A 17,497-nucleotide genomic window follows, 5' to 3' on the forward strand; every position below is an offset into this window, starting at 1 on the left:
ACCTTAATGTCTATGTCCACCTCAACCACACAACCTGCTTTTCTCTCTCACATTAGGTCCCGTTTTGAAATCTGAACCACTTTTAAAGCGACTCCAAAGTCCCAAGTCAGACCTTTCACCAAGAGGAACTTTGTCTCCTGTTTGTACAGGACAACAAAGTTGAGCTCCTCTAGAGGAACAAACCCTTCCAACACCTACAAAGCCTCAAACTTAAAAAAATATATTTCTCGAGTGTGAGCCAGAGACAAGCGATAGACGTTTCCACCGCATGATGAAGAAAAGAAAAGATTTCCCTTACCTTCATTTTTACTCTTGTCCACTCCCTTGTTCAGGCTGGCAGTCTGTAAGAGACAAACATCAGAAGAGCTGTTCAATATTTGTGAATACAGGTATTGTACACACATGGCAGGTCTCTGATCACACTGTTTACAGGGACTAAAGATGTCAAATACTAATGAAACCAGATATTCAGGGTTTTAGTGCTTCATGGCACACAGCTGTCAGTTCATCGGGTACACATCACTAAAACTATCGCCGCTCATCCAGACTATTATATTTAATGTTCAGTTTTTGATAAAACCACATGAGAGACGTGTTGATTGACCGGTTTCATCATTTTAGAGGATGTAGCTTGTGCTGCCAGTAAACTGTATTTGGTTATTCTGACACCTATTTTTTTATTTTCTCTGCTCCATTCTGTTCAGTGGTGGTAAGCTGAATAACCTCAGCAAAACAAAACCCAGTTCAACAAGCCCACAAACTTCTTCCTCTAAACCAGGGGTGGGCAACCCGTGGCTCTGGGGCCGCATGTGGCTCACTCATCCCTCTGCTGTGGCTTTGGTACATAAACAGTGAGTACTTTAATTTAAACATATTTTATTTTAGTTTGTTGGTTTATAAATGGAATTCTAAATTTGAAGATTTTTTTGAACTTTATAATCTCAAAATAAAACGTGTGTAATTTTTTTGTGCGTCACAATCTCCGATGTGCGACACCTGCCGGCATGAGCAGTGCTGCCAGCTGGGCAACTTTCTGGATAAATCTGGAGACTTTCCAAATCCTCTTGGCAACTTTTTTTGTCAAAAGCGACGAGCGACCAATCTAGCGACTCTTTCTGGTGTTTTGGAGACTCTGAGGTGAAAACTGGTATCGTTGTGCCGCTGCTGTCCTCAGCGAGCAGCGGTGCTGCCGTGAGCTCCTCCGTCCCAAAGCGCTCACAGGCGGTCAGCAGTATGGTCAGCAGTCCTGCTGCAGGTGGAGGATTTAAGATCAGCTTTGTATTTCATAAATATGAGGAGGACTCAAATAGACACTGAATATTTTATTTGAAAGTAACCTTCAACCCAGCGTCTGTTTGTTTTTCTGAGTTCAAAATGTTTTGTTGCAAAAATAAAATGTGGTTTCCTCTGCAGCAGGTCACTGGTTTCATCAATGCACCACTGTAGTTTTTATACATATCATGAAGGTAAAAACGACAAATGCAGTGTTATCGTCATTTCAGATGTCAGAAGGGTTCTGTGGCTCCCACTGTTTTCTTTTCTGTGGGAAACGGGTCCAAATGGCTCTCTGAGTGTTGAAGGTTGCCGAGCCCTGGTCTGGACGGGGTTCAGTCAACACCTCTCAACACCAAAACTGAACCTGTGATGTCTGGAGCTCTTCAGAGATTTGAGCTGATCAGACGAGGCTCAGCATGCAGCTTGTCTGTTCACCGTATTAACAACTGCATTAACAACAAACACCTGAACGACACTCAGTGAGGCAGAGTTATTGTGACACTCCCACTGGCTTTAACATTCCAGAGAAAAGCAGAGAGAACTGGCTTCACGCTCTACATGTCACTAAACTGACCAGGATCTGAATTGTTTCAGAGTCTGACAGTCATGAACCGGGATCCAAACAGAACCAGTTACATGTTCTGTTAGCAGTGCTGCCACTGGCAGGGTTGGAGGCTAAGACTCAAGTTCAAACGCCGATGAAACTCTGAATGTTCATTTCATCATCAGAAGTCACTGGAAGCATTCGTACGAACTGTGCAACACGTCAAAGAGGTGTTCTTAGAAAATACTGTTCATCTCTCATTAAACCTGTGGAAGCTGAAATGTCTGGAGCTCTGGGCTGGAAGCCATTCAGGGAAGGAGGTAGTGGGTCGAGTGGTTCAGCGGCTGCAGCGAAAGATGAATGAAAACAACATTCTGGTCCCAGGTCGGTGCTAAAATTCTGAAAAATGTGAGGGTTCTTTTGCTCAGGTACTTCATCATTTAGATTTTGATCTTTGAGCTGGACAGAAACTTTGATAAACTACTGTTAAAATGACATAAAACGAAATGTCTGACAGCTGATGTGAATATTACAACTTCTAACGAAACACCAACTCAAAGAAACGCCTCATAAAAATCTGGGTTTCTGGTCTGATGACAAACATCAGGGACTCTTTTCTGTGTGTACTGAAATCAGGCGTGTCGGGTTCGGGTCAGGGTGAACACGCATCAGTTAGCCTCTTAAACCGGTATCGTCTGAACTCTGAACTCTCTGCAGTCTGTCGGGTCAGAACTGTGGACGGCTTCATTTTCTTCTGTGTCAGAAAGTTGTGTGGCAGCGTGAGAAGCGCACGACGCTGTCACTGTTTGATTTCCTCATTATTTATGAGTCTTGCATGTGTGTTTAACTGTCGAGCTGCTGGTTTGTTCTTCACGTACTAAACATAACGTCTTGGAATAACACTAGATCAGGTCCACGTTGTCGGAGGTCACACAAAATGTGGTCTTAAAAAACCTCCATGTTCCTTCTGAGACTTGGAAAGTGGCTCCGTCTGAGCGGAACATGTTGGACCCTGAACTGGGCCCGTGTTCCTGTGTGTTGTAGAACTGCTAGATGTAAATGATGCTTGTTGCTGCTGGCGGTGGTCCTCCCTGATCACCTGAAGCCTAGTGCAGGTCTGAGTTCTCTGCTCAGCTCCACCTGGCTGTGGTTTGGATCCATCAGAACTGTGACAAACACACAGCTGAGGACCGAAGTTGGTGCCTTCAAAATAACAGTCTCAATGAAAACAGATGAAAACATGGAGTCTGAGGAACTTTAGGCCCGACAGTCTGCTCTGTGGCCCAGAGCCGCTCCACAGGAAGCAGCAGCGCTTCACTCTTTTATTGTGAAATCAAGCAGGAGCCTGTGTGGGTGGCGAGCAGCTGCTTGGCGGATCCTGGAGCCTCCACCAGCCGGCTGCTGTAACCGCAGCACGGATTGCGTGAGAAAGCGGAGCGGCTTCGTGGGAACCAGGAGGGCATCCAGCGGGCAGCACAGCCTCCACTGCCGGCTCCCACCACAGCAAAGACGTCCTGGACGGAGCTCACACCAAACTTCACTTCAGTCAGCTGCAGCGAACCAGACAGAACCACTCAGAAACCCGACCAAAGTTTAATGCGAGCTCAGGATCCAGTTCAGTCTACAGGGAACCAGAGCAGCAGAATTTCCTTCGTCCTGCTGACTGCAACTTTCCCTCCGAGTCCAGCAGATTTAACTGCTGCCGAACTGGACGGAACAAATCAGAGACAGCGTGTCTGGCTGCGTTCAGATCATTAACAGATGTTCCCTCACATTCAGCTCCTTTGCGCAACACTCGAGCAGTGAGTCTGGAACCAGACCAGAGCCGCTGCTGGTCCATTTTCAGAAGAGTGTTGAAACTCACCTTTACGGAGGACAGGTGCAGAACCGCTGCCAACACGACCCGAACCAAACTGACACCAAAGTTCATGGCTGAATCCGCGCTGCGTCCTGAAACCTGCGCGGTGCTCAAGAGTCAAAAACCAAACGACGCGACGACGAGTTCAAACGCAGAATAAATGATGAGAGCGGCTTGGATGCGGCTACTGCAGAGCCATATGTTCCACAGCGCGTGTCACGTCCACAGAGATCCTCCCAGCAGCTCCGTGGGAAACCTTCATCCAGACAAAGACTGTGAAATCCACGCAGGAACCGGCGATCCTCCCACAGTGACTAATGTGGAAACTTTACGCAGCAGAGTGCGTCCTCCCTGATTCACGGCGGCCCGACGGCTGTGACGGTGTGCGCAGGTGTGAAGTGTGTGTGTTCTCCACGGAGCGTTGTGCTGTTTGTGCCTCAGTGTTCTGCGTGGATCTCCGTGGATCCTCAGCGGTACCAGCCTCTGCGCTGCGCTGCGCTCCGTCCGCCTATCGCAGGAGGCGGGCCGGGGACGAACCAATGGCAGCGAGGAGCTGGTGGTGTGTGTGTGAGCGGTCACGCACGCACACACACACACGAAAGCACGTCACTGATGACGTTCTGTCCACGTAGTTGAAGTCAAACTGGAGAATTTGTTTCCTTTAACAACATGTCTGAGTTTCAAACTGCTGTGTCACCGAACAGATCACCAGCATCCGAACCTCCAACCCGAACCTCCACCAGGACGCACGTCTTTAGCTGCTTCTGACACATCTGACCTCATGTCAGGTTTATTTCTGTTTCAGCTCATCACACACACACACACACACACACACACACACACACACACACAGCACTTTACAGGCAGATGTCAGGGATTAAAAGCAACAGCATTAAATCAAGACTTTATGAAATAAAGCAGATGAATTAAAGGCAGAGCTGAGCTCAGATCTTAAAGACCTTCAGCAAACACTTCTGGGACGTTTCTGGTCCCAGAACATTCAGAACTTACGGACAATAACTGAAGTCAGTTTAATATTAAAGAGGGACCGGATCAAAGGATCACGTGATCTTTTTCTCTATTTGACGTTAGTCAGCTGGTCACTGCAGACGCCTCATTTATTATTATTGTTGTTGTTTACGTTGACAACCTGCAGGGGAACGTGTTCCTCATTCACCCATTCACCACATTCATACTCCAAGGTGCCGCCTGCCACCAGGAGCAACTTCAGGCTCAGTGTCTTGCCCAAGAACACTTTGGCTGTAGAGGGCCAGGGATCGAACCGCCGACCCACTGCACCACCTGAGCCGGGGTCTCAGGCTCAACTTACCCAGGGGCCTCTGGAGGTAGAGTCTGAGTGAGGCTGGGCTGCATCAGGCAATCAAAAAAAAGTACCACTGATCCAATCTTCTCACTCTTTATTAATAATAATTCAGAACATGAACATTCTTCAGAACATCGGCTCCTCCTACCTGCTCCCTGCTGCCAGAGACCTGCAGAGCTTCCTCTAACCCTCAGCTGGGCCACATCTGGCTGGAGGGAGGAAGCAAATCAATTCAATTCAATCAATTCAGTTTTATTTGTATAGCGCATGTTTACAACAAGAAGTCATCTCATAGCACTTCACAAAGGCAGAAACACCCAACAATCAAAACATCTGGATTCCCGATAAGCTTCAGCAGTCTGCTGGTGGGAAAATGAGACCCTCAGTGTGGCTTGAAGATGCTCGTCAGTAAGTCTGGACCTGCACTGTGACTTATTAAAGTTCATGGTGGAGAAGAGCTTCTCATGAAGATAGAAAAGAGGAAAAAAAACACGTTTGCACTGGGTGACAGGATATCTGTTCCCTCCACTCGGTGACACTCCTGAACCACGTTTCAAGTGACTAGCGTTGATAATTCGTGTTGCTGACACGAGCCTGAGCTACGGCAGCCCACAGGTGATAAAAATAAGGACTCACATAGGTGCGTGTGAGAAAGACGTCAGGCTGCACCACCACTAAACTCTGATGTCAAGTAGAAGGCCACAAAATATCGTCCCATGGGCCTCAATTGGCCCGTGGGCCACGAGTTTAAGACCCCTGCTCTACAGGTTTAAAGGAGATCTTCTGCATCTGGTTCGGACACACAGTTGACCAGTTTGTTTTAAGATGTCAGAGGAGGACTTAGTCTGAGCTGTGAGGAAGCGAATGAGTTTTAGATTCTCATCAAAGATCACAGCCACCGGTGCTAGTTTCAGAGCTCTGGACTGGACTCTGGACCCGACTGCCAAACAGAATTATTTCAGCCTTTATGTAGTTGGATGAACACAACAGAAGCGTGTCAGTGTCATCAGATGAGATGTTTGATAAATAAGTCTGTGTTCTCTTTTTAAACCTGTACCTTCATGTTTTATGTGTTCATGTCAGTGAACTGAAATGCAGTGAAACTGTGTCAGTGTTTATTGTCTCAGTTCATCATTGCAGTATTTCTTTTTTCATCTCTTTCTCTGGCTCAGTAAACGTTCACATCATTATCTTATGCTCGTTTAAATCGGCCTGAAGCTGAACAACATTTTCAACTTGTCATTTCCCAGCCAACATGATGTTCCTGAACACCTAAAGCCATCTTTGGGATTCACGCTGTCACCTCACTGTCGTGACATTTTCCTAAACCTCTTTATACGGCGAGAGAAGTCCAAACTTCATTTACAGGATGTGAATCCTGGTGTCCTGCTGCTGACGCCACAGCTCGGGAAAGACGTTTGTTTTAGCGTTATTGCCTTCTTGTGTGAGAAGCAGAGAAGCACATTTTCTATTATCAGTTTACAGGCTGCTGAACAACAAAGATACGTCAACATCCATTATCCATTATCTATACACCGCTTAATCCTCATGAGGGTCGCGGGGGGGCGGAGCCTATCCCAGCTTACTCAGGGTGAAGGCAGGTTCACCTGGACAGGTAACCAGTCTATCACAGGGCTACACTTAGAGACAGACAACCAAGCACACTCACATTCACACCTACGGACAATTTACAATCACCAATTAACCTCAGCATGTTTCTGGACTGTGGGAGGAAGCCGGAGAACCCGGAGAGAACCCACGCTGCACGGGGAGAACATGGAGACTCCACGCAGGAAGATCCCGGGTGTCCTCACCGGGACGCCAACCGGCGACCTTCTAGCTGTGAGGCAACAGTGCTACCAACTGCGCCACCCTGCAGCCCATACGTCAACATATCAGCCTTTATTATCTGGAGTCCCCGAATCAAACAGCTGCAGTCACATGAAGCTGGTTAACAACTAGATGACTTGGGCATCCCTACAGATCCCCCATGAACAGGGCTGTCGTTAGCTATAGTTAGCTATAGTTAGGTATAGTTAGCTGTAGCTAGCTACAGCTCCCCTAGATGAGCAGTGACCCATGAACAGGGCTGTCGTTAGCTATAGTTAGCTATAGTTAGCTATAGTTAGTTATAATAGTTAGCTGTAGTTAGCTACAGCTCTCGTAGCTGAGCAGAGACCCATGAACAGGCTGTAGTTAGCTATAGTTAGCTGTAGTTAGCTATAGTTCCCCGACCAAGCGGCCGTGGGTTCGACTCCCACTCACGACCTTTTGCTGCACGTCTCTCCCCGTTCTTCTCCCCCCTGGGTTTCCTGTCTCTACTGCTCTAAATAGAGGCATATATATATATATATATAAAAACAAACAATTAGTAAAGTCAACCAGAGTTTCTGAACTTGTAATAACAAATGTTGTCAATAGGCACCTTTCAAAAACTCAAGTACACCCAATGAGCATGCTCTCATAAAAGGGGCAGAGCTGCGAGCAGGTGACCAATCAGACAGGGACAGATGTAGAGCTGCAGATTTCTAACATGAAGAACAAACTACAAACCAACAAGAAGGGTTTAAAATATAATACAGGCTGAAAGTAATTCAGCTGCTGCAGCCAAAGTCAGGAAGGAAAACTGCAAAAACTGCAGACTGTGTAAATGTTAGCAGGCTGATAAATAACACGAGCATACCTGGGAGCAGAGCCGGCCATAGCTACACCTGTCAGGTCTGTTGCCTCATTAATATCACTGTCCCTTTATACACAAGCTCCTCAGATGAGGTTTTCTTAATCAAGATTCAGTTGAATTATCATCATACATCAACACAGATGGAGTCTCTTTATGCTGCTCACAAGAAAAAATAATTATTTAAAAAACGAAGAATCAAGCAGAAAACGTGTTGTCATGGTGACTTGGAGGATGATTTCAGTAAACTCATTATTCTGTGTGCAACAGTTTCATTCTTTATTTTATGCTGCAGGATGTGTAAGAATGATGATGCTGTCTTCCCAGAGAGCTGATTGGTCAGTGGGAGCATTTTGATCTGTTATCTGGAACATCACCTGCTCTGCAGCAGCTCAGGTGTTCAGCATCAGTTACCATGGCGATGTAGGAACTGAACTCTCATCATAGTCCTGAAAACTCAGAGTTAGACCTGAAGTTACCTCCAGAACCGCTTCATCTGCAGAGCATTGATGCTGTGGACTCTTCCACATGCTGCTAAAGTGGGACACGACCTTGTCCTCAATGAAGACCTCTAGTCGTTCCAGTAGGAAGGAAACTGAGCTCAGTTGTTCTTTCCCACCAGTGTTTAGTTCCTCTTCACTGAGAGCCTTTTGTCTGGAACAATCCTCTGTAGGATCCACTTCACAACAAGAAATACCCGTGAAGAATGAAGCTCTGCATTCTGTAAAATATATAAGATGTATTCACCAGCAGCCAATAAGAAGAGCACCAGTGAAGCAGAGCAGACATCTTCATGCCTTCACATGTCAGGTCACGTTTGGTTCTGCAGCTTTCACTGTCCGTTCTCTGGTTCGTCCTGTTTTTTCAGGTTCTTCCAGACTTAAGAGAGCAGATCTGCTCAGAGGATTCTTGTGTTTGATGTAATATCAAGCATATCAAATATAATGTATTACCTTATGAAGTCTGTGAGCAACAGTTTGATCTGATGCACCTCACATTCCTAGCAGACGGAGAACTGTGTCCCTGTTCCCTGTAATGCAGAAAAACCAGCATGGGTCCGAGGAAAATAGCAGACAGCGTGGAGGACATTAACATCTTCGATGATACAGTTCAATGGACGTTTGGTTCATATCATGATGTAACATCCCCATTAGCCAATAAGGAGTTCCAGAAGACCATGATCACCGGGATGCACTGTCTGCACTTGTGGCAGCTGGTTAAACATTCACCACCTGAGTCCAATCAGGAATTAAAATGGCAGATCGCAGATCTCCATAACATCCTTCTGACCCGTCAAACCAGTCAGACATCTCTGAAATCCAGTTTAGTCAGAATAACAGCTGCAGAGAACTCAAATCTCATTGGTCTGACTTGTTGTGATGTCACTGCTCAAGCTTCCCATTGGATGTTGGTCCAGAACAGAGTCAGCAGTGGTGTTTGCTGCTGTGGTGTATCAGATGTTAGAAACAGAAAGGAGAACCAGAACTTGGTTCTTTAGAGACTGGAGGTTAGACTTCCTAGAACTTGGTCCTCAGCTGCTCTGACTTGGAGGTAAACCAGCTGCCAGATGTGAGCCGCCCTCCCTTTCTCTGCCTGTCAGAGCTCCAGCAACACTATCAGCATAGTCAGTGGCAGCTGCTTTAACCGGCTCACCTGTTTGCAGTCACCTGGCTCCATAAAGACCTGCTCCTGCCTTCACTCTGTGCCAGATCATCCGCCTCAGTTGCCTCTTCTCGGCCACTCGGCCGCCGCGCCACGACCAATCCCCACGCTGCCTTGGATCCTCCAGCTGTGTCCTGGTTCCCCGTCCACCATCCAGTCTGGCCCACAGCCGGTGCCTGCCAAACCACATACATATACATTCAGAGAGACTTTGCTGGTCGGTGGAGGCTGATGTGTGACACAGAACAGGTGAAATGAATAGTTATAGTTATAAAGCGTGCTAAAAGGAAAGAGCGGATTGAAGATGCACACAGCTGGAGAAAGGGACTTGTGACTAGCATGACTTCTGGCCTGTCTGAACTAGCATGAAGCTCCATTTTGGGATACCTCTATCAGATTTAGCCATTCATTGCTGAATGATATGTGTCTGAACAACATGAGCGAGGTATGGAGTGGCATGGGAACCATCACTACAGACCAGATGGTGGAGGAGGAGTTGAAGGCAGTGTGGACCGGGCGAATGAGCTGAATCTGTTCAATAGATTTGACACTGTAACCCCAACCCACCCCTTAAATGACCCAACAGCAGCATGGCAGCCACTGGCCACTCCCCCCCATCTCAGCAGGATGGCCTCGCTCAGACCTCGTCCCCAGACTCACCGTCCGAATGCAAGCTCCTGGGAATCACCTACACCCCTCCCCCACCTGAGCCCCCTACTCTGACTGGCACTGCTGGGCAGGTGAGAAGACCGCTGCAGAGACTCCACACAGGCAAAGCTGCAGACCCTGACGGAGTGAACCCTAAGGTCCTGAAAGCCTGTGCCCCCCAGCTAAGTGGAGGGCTTCACCAGGTCTTCAGTCTCAGCCGGAGTCTTCAGAAAGTTCCCGTGGTGTGGAAGACGTCGATCTCGTTCCTGTCCCAACAACACTGTGCCCCAGTAGCCCCAAGGACTACAGGCCCGTGGCTCTGATGTGCCACATCATGAAGACCCTGGATTGACTCGTCCTGGAGCAGCTGCAGCCTATGGTGCAACCACTTTTGGATCCCCTCCAGTTCGCCTACAACCCCACCTCAGAGTGGATGACGTCATCATCTACCTGCTCAACAGAGTCTACACCCACCTGGACAAGTTTTTTGATTTTTCCAGTGCGTTTGACACCATCAGGCCGGCTCTGTTGGCTTAGAAGCTGACAGCGATGTAGGGAGATGCCCCACCAGGGTCCTGGATTGTGGACTATCTGTCTGGAAGACCACAGTACGTACGGCTGCAGGGCTGTATGTCAGACAGAGTGACCAGCAACACCCGAGCTCCTCTCTCCCTTCCTCTTCACTCTACACCACAGACTTCAACAACTACTCAGGGACCTGCCACCTTCAGAAATTTTCTGACGACTCTGCAGTGGTTGGATGTATCCCTGGTGGTGACGTGAGAGAGTACAAGATGGTGGTGGTGGACAACTTTGCCACTTGGAGCGAGAGGAACTGGGACAGGAAGGTGGAAGCTTTCTACAGGAAGGACCAGAGCCGTCTCTGTTTTCTGAGGCGGCTGAGGTCCTTCAACATCTGCCGGACGATGCTGAGGATGTTCTACGAGTCTGTGGTGGCCAGTGCCATCATGTATGCTGTGGTCTGCTGGGGCAGCAGCCTGCTGGTGAGGGACACCAACAGACTCAACAGAATCATCAGGAAGGCCAGCCGAGTTGTGGGACAGGAACTGGACTCTCTGACGGTGGCGTCTGAGAGGAGGCTGTTGTCCAAATCAGGACTATACTGGACTTTCCCTCTCATCCTCTCCACAGCATGCTGACCAGCTGCAGGAGGTCGGGTTAGGGTTCGGGTTAGACTGCTGCTGCCACCGCAGAGCGACACAGGAAGTCACTCCTGCCTGCTGCCATCAAACTGCTAAATTACAAACTTTGAATATGATACTGAACACAGTTTTTGCACAAATCGTCGTCCAATCAGCACCTTCGCTGCATATATGTGGAAATACGTTTTTTAGAGGTGGCTATTTTTTGGACTTTGATATTTGTTTATTGCCTTTTATGTGTGTTTTTATTCTTCCTTTTTTATTTTAATCTTATTATATTTCTATCTTTATTCTTGGGCGGGAAACGTGCATGCAACGAGAAAGAATTTCCCCTTAGGGATGAATAAAGTATTTCTGATTCTGATTCTGATCTGTGTGACTCTGCTCAAGTGATGCTCTGGAATGATGATTCATGAGAAGCCTTACACAGACAGTCCATGAGATCCAAACCCCCAAACCCAGAGGGAGCAGAAAAGCTGAGTCACTGTCTAAACAGGAAATGGAATAGCCTGTGTGGCAGCAAGCATGTCGCATTTCCTTTGAATTCATGAAAGCATACAGTCATGAACAACAGTTTCCGTACACTTGTAAAGACCATGTATACCATGTCAGTCTGGGCTTTCCAGTGACTCCTATAACTCCGTATTTTCCATGATGGAATCATTGAAACACATGAATCTCTGTCACAAAAAGCCATTTATTATCACTTTGGTTCTTTCATAGATTTATTTTGGGTCTTTCAGAAATCTGACAACATCTGCTGGGAGATGAAGATACGTAGGGCAACTTGATCAGTTATGTTGATGTAGAATGTTGTGTTGATCAAATGTTCTTGTCACCTCTTAATGTCTCCTGAGTGGTTCTGATTGACTACAGCTGCTGACTCCTCTGATCCAGTTCAAACAGAACCATCTGATCCACTCATCAGACTCAGACACTGCAGTGGGAAAGTCTGAGGAGCTCAGCAAAGATCTGGAGAAGAACATCAGTGACTGGAACCAGTCAGAAAGTCACTTGGAGCCATTTCAGAGCAGCTTCAGATCCAGAACCATCAGTGTGTCGGCATAAAGCTCATGGTCCAGTTGTGTTACTGCCACCATCAGGAAGGAAACACAAACTATCAGCTGCTGCTGAGAGATGATAGGAGGAGAGAAGGTGAGGCCTTTAACCCCAAGAACACCAGACCTACCATCAAGCATGGAGGTGGCAGCATCATGCTCTGGTTCTGTTCTGCTGCCAGTGGACCTGGAGCTTTACACAAAGTAGATGGACCAATGAAGAAGGAGGATCACCTCCACGTTGTTCAGGAAAACCTGAAACCATCAGCAGAAGGTTGATCTTGGACACAGTTGGATGTTCCAACCAGACAATGAGCCCAAACACACATCAAAGTGGTGAAGAAATGGTTCCATCAGGCTGGACTGAAGGTTCTAGACTGGTCTCCCCAAAGTCCTGACTGGAACCATCCAGGAGCTAACGAGGAGACAGCAGCTGTTGCCAATTGTAGTCACTAACGAAAAGTTAAGAGACCACAAGAAAATCAGATTAACAGCTTTCTTCATCCAAAACTGGCCATTTAAGTTGCTGTATGAATATTTTTGATCAGCAGATTCTGTCATATTTCCAGAAGATCTTTAATAAATCAATAGAAGAGCCAAAGCACATGATCATTTTTAATGACAAACATTCATGTTTCACTGATTCCATCATAGAAAAATCCGTTACAGGAGTCATGGGAAACTACAGCCTGAATGATGAACATGGTGCGTATTCTGCTGGGTGTCATTATGGTTTATGTATGTAGGTTCATAGTGTTAGTGATCAAAACATTGGATTCTTTTATCAAGAAGTCTTCTAACTCAGCCTGGACTGATCAGTCGCAGCAGAAGCTCCCACCGTGTCGACACTCGGAGCCATGCTGTGAAGGAGGTCTTCTTCCTGACTTTCACTTCACTGATTGTTGTGTTTGTGCTCACAGCATCATTTTCAAAGCAGCTGAAACATATTAAAGATGGGTTTTAATCAACATAAGTGAAACCAGTCCCTCCAATTATAAAGCTGTAATTCATGCACATTTCCTCACACTCCAACAATTTCAAAGTAAAACATGGTCAGACAGGAATGTCAGTTCAACCATTCACTTCAATAAGTACATTCACAAAATAATTGAGAGCCATGTTTCTCAGGCTGAGCAGCTACAACATGCAGCCAACTGGACAGATCCATCTGAACACTGTGTCAGATGAATGTTATTGTTGTTGATCGATCTATTTGACTCTCCATTTAACTTCGCAGCTGGTCTGTATTACGTACTCTCTGTTCCCCTCCATCCCCAGTGGCCCGGTTTGTTCCTGCTCAGCTCTAATGTCCATCAGAGACGATGAAGCTGCTCCAGAGTGGATCAGACCTTCTTCTATTACCCTGCTGTGTGTCTCTGCTCTGTCCTGGCTCAGCGGGAACTCTCTATATGAGCTCAACGCTTCACTTTTAGCTCTGAAAGAAGTAATCCTCGTTAGGGGTGGTGACAGCAGGGGACACAATGCCAGATGTGTCAAAAAGGTTTCTTGAATTGAGCAACAAATCCGACTGAGGCTAGATGTGTCTCTGCTGCACTGTTTTGGGAAATATGCATTTGTGTGATGATCTATGCTTACGTTAGACCTATCACAATGATTATCATCGCATCTGGAGCAGAGTCAGAGAACGGTCCATTTACATTATTGTTTGTGGTTCGATGTTCTTTATTCGGGACATTTCTTACGTTTCTTTCACGCTATAATTCCAACATCTTGATATTCTTAAGAATTAAGGGCCGACTTATGATCTGAAAATTAAAAAATGAACAACATCAGATCATATTTTGTCCAAAAAGGTAATTATTGTGACAGGTGCACTTCTTACTAAAGCAATATTGATAGCATGTGGACCAGCTGGACAGGAGATAGCCTCTGACAGCATCAGGCCTCTCCTTTCCCTTTCACTGTCCGAGCTCTGCAGGCTTTCATTTCTTTCTCCTTCCTCTTCCTCCTCCAGCTCCTCTCTGTGATGCTCTCCCTGCTCTCCTCTTTTAGGCTGGAGAAAGCTGGTGATGGCTGGAGGTGCTTAACACTCAAACATGTTGTTTGAGCCATAAACTAAACGATATGACTGTACTGATGAAACACATGAGTGCTGCTGTTATTCTGACGTTGACATTTAAATCTATAAAAGCCAGCATTAAACAAACAGGATGTAGTTTTCAGACGGTGCATGAAGACCTGGTGGGGCTGGAGGTTTAGTGACTCTTTTCTGTCATGTGAAGTCTGAGTCAATGTGATTTCTTTTGACTTTCAGTCTGTTTTCAGAACCACAGGTTATCACTGGACACTGTGGCTCATCTCACAAGCAAACACTTGATGTGAACGTAGACACGATTAGCATTTACTACATAGTTTGCAGTTATACTACCGTGGGGTCTGACCCGGTCTGACTGCTGTCTTGCTTTCACGTTTTGCTGACCGCGCTGAAGTCTGACTGTCGTCATCAAAGTTTTGCTTGTTATTTGTTGTGTCCGGACTTCCACTCTTTCCAGCCGCGCACAACCTTTTACATATTTTTGATTTAGATCATTCGGAACCGGGGTGGCAAGGCATCTTCTAGGGGTGCCAGATGCCACCCCATGCCTCCCCAGTAGATCTGTCCCTGGGCACACGGCAGGCAGGGTGTGGCACTAAAAAAAACTGAATCAAACCTTCTGAAAGGGTTAACAAAGGTGACTGAGTAGCTCATGAACAAAAGAAAGGGAAGAAAAAAGTCCAATAACAGAATCAAACAGGGCCTAAGAGAAGAAAGGTTGGATGTAGGTTGCAGCTGTAAATGTGCTACTGGCCGATGAGCTCGGTCAACATTCTTCCCCTTTCCACCACCGTGTGTTACAGTTTTCTTTGCAACAGGAAACAACAGCAGCAGCCTCCAGGCTGCAACCTACTGAACTGAAAATTAAACGGAAATAAAAGTTTTGCCAAGGATTTGGATTGTGTCAGAGTTTAGGGCTATTGTCAGGAAGCTCTGCTTTTATGTGGTGGATTATGAATTTTTAGCATCATTTTCATCTCCCTGCAAATGTTCACCAGAATTTCAGTCACCACTATTTTGAGGAAACACAAAATTGTTTGCTTAAGTCCGCTGATAAGGAGTTGGAGTCTGTCCAGCTGATTGGTTTCATTTGGCTTTATACATAAATATAACTGGGTGTCGTCTGCATAACAGTGTAAATGTCTGCAGTGCTCCCTGATAATACTGCCTAAAGGGAGCATGAACAAGGTCCTAACACAGAGCCCTGTGGAACTCCATCACTACCTCTGCTGCAGGTGGAAGAACCATCATTAACATGAACAAACTGGAATCTGTCTGATAAATATGATGTAAACCAGTTCAGTGCAGTTCCTTTAAGTCCAGTAAACATTCCAGTCTCTGTAATCAGATGCTGTGATCCACTGGATCAGATGCAGCACTGAGATCCAGCAGAACCAGTACACAAACTGGTCCACTGTCTGAGGCTAGAAGAAGATCATCAGTGACCTTCACCAGTGTGTCTCTGTTCTATGATGCTTCTAAATCCTGACTGAAGCTCTTCAAACCATTTCTATGCCGATAATCACATAACTGGCTGCAACAGCTTCTTCCAGAACTTTACCAATCAAAAGGAGGTTGGATCTGGGCCTATAGCTAGAACACCTGGATCTAGAGCAGGCTTTGTGAGCAGTGGTTTTATTAGAGCTACTTTAAAAGCCTGCAGTACGTAGCCTGTTAATATGGAGAAGCTGATGATATTTAATACTGCAGTATTTATCAGAGGGAAGACGTCCTTGAACAGTCTAGCTGGGATTGGGTCCAACAGACATGCTGCTGGTTCACTATCAACATGAGCTCTGAGAGAGAAACAGTCCAAGTATAACTCTGGTCCCATGGATGCATCCAGAGCAAAGACATGTTCATGACTTTTTGTGTAATATTCAAAACTTTATCAGAAACAAATGTCAGACTTTATATAGCAAATGAGGGCAGCACAGACAGTCAGAGGAGGGAAAACACACAAAGGAGGAAGTACAAGCAGCAGAGGCACACAAGGTAAGCAACTGGAAAACGAAATAGGAAGTAACTGAAGATGGACAGAGAATGAACACAGCGAAACAAACAGGGAAAGGCAATCCTACAAAACAATGACAATCAGAACCAAAACCCATGAACTATGGAGGTCAGATTGTAGATTTGTCCCGACTTCAGACAAGCTTTTAACAGCTGCAGAGTGTGAGCTGCAGCTTCACCATGTGTGATGTTGTCTCTCAGACATTTTGCATTGATTTGTCACAGAGGGCGACTCTCCTGCTACACCTGTGTGCTATGAAAGAGGTCCTCAGGATCTATAAATACATATATTCAATCTGTCACTTTTCTAAAAAGTCTAAGTCCATGTGTGTGTGACGATGTGAGGAGGTGCAGTGTACACTATGTCCTGTACACACACCATTAGCTCTCCTGCAGTGTTTTGCTTCTGGGAGAGTAATGAAGCTCACTAACCAGCATGTGCTCTGTGCACCTTCACCAAATGTCCCTTTGAGTTAATGAATGAACACAGGCTGCGTATGCGCCGTCTACTGTATGTGTTGCTAAGCAGCCCTGACCTGCATGAGGGAACGTGTTATCCTCCCTCGCTGTGGGTCACAGGTCGCATTCAAGATCCTCCTGCTCAGCGTTTATCTCAGAGTCTGCTCTTCTCTTTGTTGTGTCTCTGAGGGAGCTGATATGGATGAAGCTGCACTCAGATGTTGAGCAGGAGGTATCAGTCCAGCCTGCAGTAGCCTCTGATGTACTGTACGAACTGTGTTCATCAGCTTGTGATAAGTTACTGTACAACAAGTTATGCTTCAGGCTCATATCTCTGACCTGCATGACAGACTAACCAAAACGCTCCTTCACCCAAACTCTACAAGCATGAAGGTCAGATCTGCAGGATGCTGGAAGCCTCAGCTGATCTCTGCTTGTGAGACCTCTCACATGATTTCAGTAGAATATTTAGTCTGGATGAAGGCTGCAGGGGAGTCGCAGTGATAATATGTGCACAAGCAGCAGCTGGAAAACTCCTGCTGTGGACGCTGTGATGTCAGCTCATCTGCAGCACCGACTCCTTCGCTCTGGACTTTAATTGAAGGATAACAAGCACTTGTTTCTGCTTCCCGGTGCTTTCTGCTGATGATCCTACATTCCAACAGAAACGTGATGAGCTTTCTACCTGATCCAGAGCTCACACAGCTTCTCGCCCTGATCATCACTTTATCATAAACTGTTTTTCAAGAAAATTCAAAAA

General features: G+C 46.3%; 1 protein-coding gene across 2 annotated transcripts in view; it reads right to left on the reverse strand.

Annotated features, from left to right (window-relative positions):
* Window positions 1-4,682, reverse strand: part of vegfaa (vascular endothelial growth factor Aa) — a 13,633-nt gene extending 8,951 nt beyond the window's left edge. For both annotated transcript variants that reach the window (XM_008303673.1, XM_008303672.1), the window contains exons 1-2: window positions 3,684-4,682; window positions 299-341 (exon numbers count right to left, since the gene is read on the reverse strand). In XM_008303673.1, coding sequence (XP_008301895.1) covers window positions 299-341; window positions 3,684-3,749 — 109 coding nt within the window. In that variant the 5' untranslated portion in view covers window positions 3,750-4,682. The remainder of the gene's footprint in view (window positions 1-298; window positions 342-3,683) is intronic.
* Window positions 4,683-17,497: the final 12,815 nt, after the last annotated feature.

Source organism: Stegastes partitus, unplaced genomic scaffold, assembly GCF_000690725.1.
Source record: "Stegastes partitus isolate 25-593 unplaced genomic scaffold, Stegastes_partitus-1.0.2 Scaffold2050, whole genome shotgun sequence".
Classification (NCBI taxonomy): domain Eukaryota; kingdom Metazoa; phylum Chordata; class Actinopteri; family Pomacentridae; genus Stegastes; species Stegastes partitus.